The sequence below is a fragment of the Austrofundulus limnaeus genome, unplaced genomic scaffold, assembly GCF_001266775.1.
Source record: "Austrofundulus limnaeus strain Quisiro unplaced genomic scaffold, Austrofundulus_limnaeus-1.0 Scaffold565, whole genome shotgun sequence".
Classification (NCBI taxonomy): domain Eukaryota; kingdom Metazoa; phylum Chordata; class Actinopteri; order Cyprinodontiformes; family Rivulidae; genus Austrofundulus; species Austrofundulus limnaeus.
The window spans coordinates 238,498-249,693 of NW_013952967.1; the positions used below are offsets into that span (position 1 = coordinate 238,498).

General features: G+C 40.7%; 1 protein-coding gene across 1 annotated transcript in view; it reads left to right on the forward strand.

Moving 5' to 3' along the window:
- The window catches only part of med13a (mediator complex subunit 13a), a gene marked incomplete in the record, with an annotated part of 244,898 nt that overhangs the window by 220,420 nt on the left and 13,282 nt on the right, over positions 1 to 11,196 (forward strand). Inside the window, 6 exon segments of the mRNA XM_014026539.1 lie at positions 1,327 to 1,726; positions 1,933 to 2,164; positions 3,118 to 3,309; positions 3,963 to 4,186; positions 5,474 to 5,616; positions 5,700 to 5,858. Coding sequence (XP_013881993.1) covers positions 1,327 to 1,726; positions 1,933 to 2,164; positions 3,118 to 3,309; positions 3,963 to 4,186; positions 5,474 to 5,616; positions 5,700 to 5,858 — 1,350 coding nt within the window.

An 11,196-nucleotide genomic window follows, 5' to 3' on the forward strand; every position in this document is an offset into this window, starting at 1 on the left:
CCCCCCACACACACACACACACACGCGTGGTCTCAAGTGCTCTCAGTTGCGGTTCAGAAATAAGCATTTTAAAATGTTTTCAAAATAAGTCTGGCACTTGGGAGAAAATCCAGGACTCACTGGAGGGATTATGTATCCCCTCTGGCCTGGGAACGTCTCGGTGTCCCCCAGGACGAGCTGGAGGGTGTCGCTGGGGAGAGCGGGGTCTCCTGCTGCCCCCACGACCCAATCCCGGATAAGCGGCAGAAAACGGATGGACGGACAATTTATATTGTTAGTCTAAATTATTACATATTAAATTATAACTTTAATTCAAGCAGAATAGCCTATTGTCAACATAATTTTGGAGTGTGATTTATTTTCAACTCAAAATATCTTCAAACTAACGAAATATGAAGTTATTAGGGAGGAAAATGTGTCTGGATAACAGCAGACTGACTGCTCATAAAATATACGACAGGTCTGGATCACTCGTGAATTTTGTTTGTATCTGAAAAAATCTTAGAATACGAAAACATTGGTGAATGCCACAAATTCTCTTAAATCACTCGTACGCACAACTTAAGAACAAATCTGTGCGTACGAACGGTTCTTGCATGAGGCCCAATGTCTACTTTTGGAAAAAAATGTTTTCGTTTAAATATGAATGTTTGTTTAATTTTTCACCAATTTTATGTTAGTTTTTATAAATTCCTGTAAATCCCATGGAGGTTTCCAATTTGACATAATTTTTAAAATTCCTTGTCTTAAACTATATTTTAAAGTTTTTTGAAAGTTTGTGGAAATTCAAAAAACATCTTTTGTTTGTTATGACATGGCCTCCAAGTGCCCGTTTTGTACACAAGCTCCTGTCTCATTCTCACGGGTATACTCCCAAGTATTGTGTGATTGGTCAGAACGTAGTGGGCAAGTTTCTGAAGAGGTTGAGCTGCATTTTTCTCATGTCACTTCAGCTGCTCCAATGAGGAGCAGATGATCTAGGCTATTAGAATATACAGTTGTCTTTACAGCTGATTCATTAAAACTTGTAGATGGTCAAATAATTCTTAAAAAGTCAAAGAACTCATTGAAAGGAGATAGCATACAGTATATATTTTTTGTGCACAGAGGAGACAGTGCAGAGTCACAGGCGGCTCTCCGTGGCTGTGCTGGCTGAGAGGAAATACCAGATATTCCCTTTTCAACTCCTGGAGCTACTTTGAGGGCCGACATGAGTGAAAACTGGACCCTAACTTGTTAGCAACGATGTACAGGGGTAGTAAATGGTTGTAATATATTTGTCTCACTTTGTTTTGGTGTTAAGGATGTGTTTCTGTGTTTCTATAGCTCCATACCTCGCATCCCAGACATTAGACAGTTCCCTCCTCACACAACCCAGCACCCCTCCCTCATCCAATCAGACATCATCCACACAACAGTCTAGCTCCTCCTCCAGCACAGCCAACCAACAGAGCTCCTCTGTATCCAATAACAACAACAACAACAACAGCATGAGCAGCGGTTATGGAAATGGTTCGGCATCATCCAACAACCACACCGCATCTTCAGGCCAGCCTGGCAGCACAATCCCATCTGCCAAGCCCAACTCCTTCCCCCCCTTTGTAAGCACGGGAAGCCAGAACTCCCAGAGYGGACAGCTGGGGCAGCAAGCTGGTTCCCAGAATGCTGGCACCTCAGGAGAAAACTCCAACAGCCAGGCCCAGGGGCCTACAGAGCCACCTGAAAGGTACTGTACAGCTTCATGAGTAGCACACTGAGAGCTTGTTTTCAAAAATTCACGTGGCATCAATTATCACTGAATAATGTTGGTAGGTGATAAATGATGCCACAAGGTTTTTTCAAAGTCGTGTACAAAACTAAGTAGCATAACATTAGTTTTTGTTGTTTGTTTTTTTTAATGCTAAATATTTGCTTTTCTTACATTTTTCTCAGCACTTTGGAGCGGGAGAAGGTAGGCGTTCCCACTGATGGGGAGTCCCACGCTATGATRTATCCGCCCGCTATCGTTGTTTACATTGTGGACCCCTTTAGCTATGAGGAGTCCGATGGAGGCCTGGGGCCTGTTCAAACCCATTCCAGCGTGTGGACACTGGGTTTGCTCCGCTGTTACTTGGAGATGCTTCAGTTTCTCCCCCCACATATGCGCAACTCTGTTTCTGTACAGGCAAGGAGACTTGTTTTGTTTTCTTCTCACCTTGCATCCTGTTCACCTTTTATAATTKAATTTGTTCACTGAAATCTAAGCTGTTATTTTTTTAGGTCAGAGATGAGATATTTGGAAATAAAGACAGTACAAAACCTTTGTAAAAATGCACAAATTATTGTCGTCATACAAGCAAGGGTGCCCAAATTTTTTCCCCAAGAGGGCCAAAATTAAAATCTGTCCAAGGGCTATAGGTTAAATGTACTAATATAATACATGAAATGCAAATATTTTTATTAGAAAAATCCTTCTTTTGTCGTAAAGCTAGCATCCATGGGGTGGCCCATGTTTGTTTGTTTTTTTTAGCCTGTGCACTCGGAGAAAGTTTAACGCATGCTTGGGCAGCAAAGACTCATGGGACATTTCACAAATTGATAAAATATGAGTATTTATAGTCTTATAGTGTGGAAATCTACATGTGTGCTTAAATCTAATCTAAATGTCTCTTGTAGTTACTTGTATTTTATGTTTGATCTTAATATAATTCAAAGTGAAAATAAGCATCATGAATGACTTTCTGCACTACAACCCCTTATATAAATGAATGACAGGAGATTAAAACCTATTTTAACCATGGTAAATGCTTGTGGGGCTGATTTTGGCCCGCAAGCTCCACTTTGGGCACTTCTGCTCTAGAGACTAGTTCATATTTTATTCAGTATTTTTTACAGATTCTGGTTTTTCAGATCAGCTGAAATCAATAGTTTAGCTCACCTGGTGCTAAATGCTGAGCTTTTCCTTAATAAAAAAAACATTTTGGATCTTTCATTATTAATCTATCCTGTGAAATCCAGTTTTTCCACACAGAACTTGGGTTGTGCAGCTGGTTTTTGAATTCTGGGTGGATATTTTTAAGAGGGCAGAGAAATGCAATGATTCATTCAATAACAACTTGTCCTTTTCCGTGTCCTCAGATTGTTCCATGCCAGTACCTGCTTCAGCCTGTACGAGGAGAAGACCGTCAAATCTACGCACAGCACCTCAAATCTCTAGCATTCTCTGTCTTCACTCAGTGTAGACGACCGCTGCCCACTTCCACCAATGTCAAGTCTTTAACAGGCTTTGGCCCAGGCTTGGCCATTGACATTGCACTGAGGCGCCCTGAGGTAAATGCAACTTGCAGCTGGGTTGTTGCACCTTAATTGTTTTGAGATAATTCATTATCTGAACTGGGAAATATTTATATGCAGTTGTATTTCAGTTCTTTGTGCTCTAAAAAGACACTTGATACTGTGCCCCCAGGAGCTGTGTTTTACTAGTTTACAGCTTCCTGACCCAATCTTTGCTCTGGCTTTTTTCAGCCTGCTGCTAACCATCATCAGAAGGTTATTTTTCTGTCTGGAGCAGAACCAAAGAAACTTGTAACCTCTGTTACTCTGGAGTTTACTTTTCATTATTTGCTTGGCAACCTCTCTGCATGCTTCATAATGGGCTTTAGATTCGTGGTTTAGACAAAGGGGCACCTTAAGTTCAGCAGCTGATTAAGTCAACTTCCTTCTTGACAGGAAGTTATACCTTTTTCTTTTACCTCACTGGCAAACCTGGACCTGCCTTGTTGGTTTAACTGAGTAAAATCAGCCCTGTGGTAGAGATAAAATGGCATATTTGAGTTTTTAAAAAGTCTAAATTTAAGCATTCATGAAAAAGAGTGTACTTTAACTTGGTGCTTTTAGCGAACAGCTTATGAGGTTTGTGGAAATGTTWGCATGTAATTTTTTTCTGGGTTTGTCTTAAGTTTTTTGTTTGCTTCTGTGTGCAGAGGCCAGACTGTCTTCGTCTGTACACACCCCCATTTATCTTAGCACCAGAAAAGGACAGACAGACGGAACTGGGCGAAACGTTTGGTGAAGCGTCGCAAAAATACAACGTGCTGTTTGTGGGCTACTGTTTGTCTCACGACCAGAGATGGCTTCTGGCTACGTGCACTGACCTGTACGGGGAACTGCTGGAGACCTGCATCATCAACATAGACCTACCCAAYAGGTAGGACAGATGACCTGAGGACGTGCAAACAACTGTTAAGAAGTACTTTGGTTTGGGATTGTCAAACTCAAAAAAGTAAGAGAAATTGATGAGGGTAATGAGGGTTAAAATTTAGAAATTTGTTAGAAATTTTAAGCCGGGTTCACACCGAACGTGTTTTGAGCAGCAAAAACGCGCCCAACACCTGAAGTTGGGCGCATTACGCAGACTAGACACGCATCTGAAGAGGGAGGAGCGTCTTATTTTTTTTTTTTTTCGGGTCTGTCTAATTACGGGTGAAATAAAGATGAAATAAAGAAAATGGCTTTGCTTTATGTACTGAAAGTAAGCGAATGTTGCGCTCACCAGATAATTAATTCACCAGATAATTTAGAGGCGGTCTGTTCATTGAGTTTCACCACTCCAAGAGCTGCGAGCTGACTAACTATTTTTTTGTCCCGAGCCCAGTTTAACACCACGGTTAAATTGAGTTTAACGAGCCGCTGACCTGCATCGGTGCTGATRTCTCCAGCCAGAACACCAACTGCAGATGGTTGATTTCAGCTAAAGAGCTCCTGTCCGTATGTTTCAGGTTAGTGGGCAACATTCAGGAAACCGTCATGTGGAAAAATGATTCTCTCTGGTTGACACGGCACGTCGAGCAGCAAAAGTTCAATTTTTTGAACTCTAGCGTCAGCTGTTTTGGACGCGCCGCATGCACGGAAAACGCTCTACAGCACCTACCGCTAAATGCGCTGCCGCTAGACTCGTGTCCACCTTAGACTTTGCATGTAAACTGGCTCCTTCGGCTGCTCAAAACGCGTCCAAGGTGTTTCCGGCTTTAGACTACAGGTAAGTATTGTCTAAATGGATGTATTTTGGTTAAATTCTCAGACAGTAATTATTAGATGTGCATCTAAACTGTTTAGAATTCATATTAAGAGAGTCACCACATTGATTTTAGCCAAAACAAAATTTGCTGAACATTGGTTAACTTTACAAATTTTGGGCTAAGTCTTGGTGTGATAGTAGCCGACAGTCAGTCACAACACTTAAAGTACTCCCTGTTGCTAACAGATTGTGTAAGCTTTCACAATTTTACATGAAATTGCATGTAAAATTGTTTTACAGGTTTGACTAAAATGGCTACACATTCATTTTTCAACATAAGATGATCCTAGTCTAAAACTTTAGGGAGGAAGAGGGCGAGCGATGTGCATTCCTTCGAGGAATGACGTTTAAATTTTTTACAGTATTTTTTGACGACTATTTATTCCAGTGTGGCAATTATATCTTTGTGTTGAAAAGGGCACGGAGGAAAAAAGGGTCGGTTCGTCGACTTGGCCTCCAGAAGCTGTGGGATTGGTGCCTAGGACTGGTGCAGACGACATCAATTCCCTGGAGAGTGGTGATTGGCCGATTAGGCAGGATGGGGCATGGAGAGTTAAAAGGTAAGGAAGGTGGTCATGGTTAAAATGCTTTTTACAAAAACAACCAGTGTTGACCTGTTTTTCACCTGCTCTCCATATCCTAGACTGGAGCATTCTATTGAGTCGAGGAAATCTGCAGTCACTCAGTCGGCGTCTGAAGGAAATGTGTCGAATGTGTGGAATCTCTGCCTCTGACACTCCCAGCATCCTCAGTGTATGCTTGGTCGCCATGGAGCCGCAGGGATCCTTTGTTATCATGCCAGGTAGGATGTGTATGCAAAACAAAAACCTCTTTGGATGCGGTTTAATGAACACTTCCCTTCTTCGTGACCTTAAGCCCGTTTCATATTCCATCTGAAGATGAACAGTTGGCCCGCGGTTACGTGGTTGCGAAAATTTTTTTTTTTTTTGCATACACCTTTCATAGTTCACAAGATACGTAGCACAGAAATCCTGGTAAACCTTCTTTTTTGGGTCTCCACTAGGATTGGGCGATATTCGTGAAAAAAATCACGATTAATTGTGGTATTTTAGTCTATAACGATTAATATGATGATTAATCCCCTGGAGTCCCTGAACCCCAGCACGTGCTAGTCATATTATTGATTTAAATCACTCATGGGGAAGATATGCACTCTCTAAGAATCTGTTTCAATTTGTTTAAAAAGTAAAGACTTCAAGCTATATACTGGTTTTTAAATAGTGTTGTAAAGCTTAAGAAAACTAGAGTTATAATAAATAAATGACATAACTTTTTTATGTTTGTCTTATTTGAAGCATGTTACAGTGGGAGGCAGCAAAAGAGGGGCAGATTCATGGAAAAAAAAACTCCTCAATCCACCCTCTGGTCTCACCTCCATCCCACCGAACTGACATAAAACCCCTCAACTCCTTTCTGACTGACACCTGAAATTATTAGACAAGAATCTACAGGAGAAGAAAATAAAAAGTCGCAAAAGTTGAATGAAGTTTAGCGGTGATAGAGACACAGCGAGAGCAGGAGTGAGCAACCTGAATTGAGAGTTTTATGATATTTAGTATTTGTATTTTATCATTAGGGTGTAGTTTAGAGTCAAAACAATGAGGCGATATTTGAAAGTGGAGCTGCAGCTGATTGCAATAGAGGTGGAGCTGCAGACAGATGGATGTAATTAGAACCTTCTCAGACAGAAGAGAGAAGTTCAAAGTCTGGTGAAAGGGGAAAAAGTCTGAGAGAGTGAGGATTTTGATGAAGAAGGCAGCGATCCAGCATTTGGATTAGAAGAGGACAGAGGAGCGTTACCTGGTCAGTCCACTCGGCACCATTGATCGTATTAATTGCCATGGCTAAATAATAACCGTCAAATGTTTTTCTGATGATTAATTTTACACAATACAATTTTACCCAAGCCTAGTCTCCGGACTGTCAGTGTATCTACACTTTGGTCACAGACCTGTCACAGATACAGAACCAAATGGTATAGAGTGAGACTTGACAATGGAGACAGGGCTCGTGTGTGCGTAGCATGATGGATGACAGCCGTATCACAATCGTTTCCCCCTCCTTGTCCAGAGCAGATTGATGGCAGGGACAATCATGTACCTTTGGCTCATAAAGCACTACCTCTCAGATGCTCATTGATCTGGTTGCAGTGTCATGGAGAGCCAAATCGATGGGTATATTTTTGGAAACGAGTGCAAGGATTGACAGTGCATCATAGCAGGATTGTGTTGATCTATGCTCGGCTGAGGACATCTCCTGTCTAAAAACCTGTCAGACTGAAAGAGATTAGTGAGGCTGTTTTGAAATCCGACATCTATGACCAAAGAGGAAAGCACCAAAAATATTTTTAATAACATTTTAGTCCATGGGGTAGGGTGGCTCACCGTGCACACACTCTCTCCCCCACTACTGAACTTCAATGGTATTTTCATGAACCCTAGGGTCCACTCATTCAGAAAATGCATGTTAATAAAGAAAAAAGTTGCGTCTCATTGCACCCCATGGACCCCATTGTGACCACACTCCTTTTCTGTTGTGACCATCAAAATTAGGGGCACAGAAAACTTAAATGCCAATACTTTGCTATAAACCAACCAAATTTTAAAAACAAGGTATCAGCAGATTTGTATTGATTAGTTCTTTGATTTACATAACATTTCATTAAGCATATATGCTCTCGATCATGTCATCAGGGGGTCAAAAGGTCACATCCCCAACAGAAAATGAAAATTTTCATCATTTAAGTCTGTAGATTAGGGTGGGTCACCATGCACACCCCACTACTGAATATTTCAGGTGTTTTCATGTATCCTAGTGTTCACCCTTTCAAAAAAAGCTTGTTAACAAAAAACAAGTTGGGTCTCACTGCCCCCCAGGGACCACTTTGTGACCACACTCCTTTTCCATTGTGACCATCAAAATTAGGGGGACAGGAAGCTTAACTGCCAATAACTTTGCCATAAACCAACCAAATTTTAAAAACTGGATATCATCAGATTCATATTAATTAGTTCTTCAATTTACATGGCATTTCATTAAACAAATATGCAAAAAAATGATGTCATCAGAGGGTCAAAATGTCACAACCCCAACAGAAGATGAAAATTTTTATCTCTTATCTGAGTTTAACGCACAGATCCTAAATATTAAACTTACTTAGCCTTTTCACACACCTTAGGATCCATTTATTCAGAAAAAAGTCTGTTAATAAAATTAAAGTTGGTAGGTACTCCACAGGGACCAGATTTTGACCACACCCCTACTCATTGTGTGCACAGTTCATAATTTCCAGGATGTCAAACTTACATGTAGATTTACTATATCAAAATAAAATGTCGTAAATCTGGTGTTAAATGATAGATATTGACTTGGTCTCTCACTTAGATGTGTTTTTGTTGGTTATTTATGCAACAGATCATGTTACCAGCCAAGAGTTAAAAGTAACACATAAGACCTTTGGTGAACATTCAGAAACAAGTGTTTGTTGAAATTGAAAGGCTTTCACAGAATTATTCTTTGATTAGGTTGAACTTGAATTCTTCGTCAAAACTGGTTGATGTAATTTTTTGAAATTTTTGTATCAGTTTAATACATCTTTATGCCCAATGGCATGTGCTAAACCTGGCACTCTCACATCAGTTCTTCAGATTAAAGGTTACCTTCAGATTGGAATCACTGTCCATCCAGTCATCATTTCCATTGTCTTCAAAATCCCTTTCACTGTCTGAGGACTCTTTGACTTCACTATGGGTAGTGTATGGGGCAACCTGACACAGAAACCTCCACCCCTGTTGAAGGACAGATGCTTTTTTTCTTCACAAACATGGCTTCCTTTAATTCTCTCAAACTAACATTCCTTTCTAACATGGATGAGAACCTCTTCATCCCTGAAAGAGTGACTACTGACCTGTAGATGAGTGGAGACTGCACTGTCCTGGCCTGAAGATGAGTGTAGACTGCAGAATCCTGGCCTGATGATTTAGCTTGTCTGAATTAAATAAAGTAAGCCCAACCTTTTTTGAACCAAAAGCTACTTTTGAAGTCGGCAGTTTGCTGAGAGCTACTTGTCCAGTCTCAGTATCAAAAAAACATAATTTTTCCTCTCCCTACTCCTCACTTCTTTAAAGTAAATAAAACAGAACGTAATGCGTTGCTAGTTTGTTTAATTTAAAGTATTGTCAAACAAAACTATCTACTTAACCATATATTTACCTACAAAAAAGAAAAAAGAAAATCCTTACTTAACTCCTGACAGAGAAACAGAAAAGTGATGCTTGAACAAAAAGTACCATTTTTATCTCATTCAATTAACACTCACTGTAACGTGTGAGCTATGAGGGCTGGAAACCTGCCCAGTGTGAAAACCACAGAGTCAAATAACTTTGGAGCACGGGAACTTGTCTCCATTTATTCAAAGAACTTTCCTCTCCTCTCCATACAGGGGAGGAAAAACAAAAAAAACTATGGCTACCACAACAGTGCCGCCCTTTTTTCAAAGTCAAAGTACACAATATAAAACTGTCTCGTTTATACTATTACAAAAAGTGACTTACAATGGTGCAGATTCACAAATCTCCAACAACTATTTCAAACCTCAATCTGCAGCATGAAGGATGGTGTCATCTGCAGGTGTTGAAGAGCTCAGTCCCTCACTGGTCCAGACTGCCGGCTCCAGACCATTCAAAGAGTTCCACCTGTTCACCACCTATCAGACAAGACACATACACAGCCACATTAGGAACAGAAAACAAGGGCACACCCAAACTGCAAAATAAATAAATAACACAGAGGTGCCAGTCTGTGTATAACACACTAGTCTGGTCTAAAATGTAATAAAAAGAAAACAACATACAGACCTAACAAGGGCACAACTTGTTTTGTAGGCTATATAAAAATAAATATATGTCTCTACCTTAGTGGGATTTTCATGTGCAGCAGCAGGTCTGGGAAAGAGTCATTCTGCTTGTAGAGTGGGTCCGGTCATTGCTGGAGCGCCATCAGTTGTTATGGAAATGAGTTTATAGAGGGGCAAGTTGCTTTTATTAACAATCTCCATAAACACATTAAAAAATATCTTCTCTTGTGTGTCCCTTCAAAGTAAAGTTGGCGAGGAGCTCCTCTTTTGCACTCATGTCTGCAAAGGCCATTCTGATAAAAACACACAGCTAGGCCACATCCACCATGTTGGTCAACTCATCAAACTGAAGAAACACTCTGTTTGACGTCCTTTGTTTTAGCTGGTCCTCACATCCACAGCCGTTCCCTCACATCACTGTGTCACAGTTTGTCTGGACAACTGCACGTCTTTAATAGCAGCCACGATCTCACTTTTATTTTTAAAATCATGAAAAAAGTGCAGCCTCAAACGCTTCTTTCATAACTTCTCCATTGCTGAAAGACTTTTTGTGTTGAGCCAGGATCATGAGGCTATCGTAGCAGCCTTACCTTGTGCTGGGCCGAGTGAAAATTGATTGCTGTCCTGCAAGCTTGTTTTTCAGCTCCCGCACTTTCTGAGTCCATAAAGAATTTTTAGGAGGGGAAATACGTCTTGTACCGTTTGTTCATCGTCTTGAAATGCCGCTTCAAGTTACCCTTTTTGGACAAGGCAGCGCTCGTATTACATGAGGCAAATAGACTTTGAATTAGAAAAAACAAAAAATTGTCCTCCCTCTCCAGATAAAAATAATAACTTTTTGTTTCTTTGTTTGCTCATTTTTCATCTATTTTTTCTCCGCACTAGTAACCAACAACTCATATTACTCAGCTTTGTTTTTGAAGACATGACCCTAAAGTCTTGCGAGATCATGTTCRGAGTGCTGCCTGTTTCACTGCACCCAAAACTCGCGAGACGACGTCTGTGAGATGGGGAGGGCGGAGGGAGCATGTTCAAGGCTGGAATGTAAACAAATTAAATTTGGTTGGTAGCAAAAGTTCAGCAGTGCATGACGTGCATTTAAGTTTTCTGTACCCCTAATTTTGATGGTCACAATAGAAAAGGGGTGTGGTCACAAAGGGGTCCCTGGGGGCAGTGAGACACAACTTTTTTTCTATTAACATGCGTTTTCTGAAAGAGTGGACCCTAGGGTACATGAAAATACCAGAGAAGTTCAGTTGGGGGG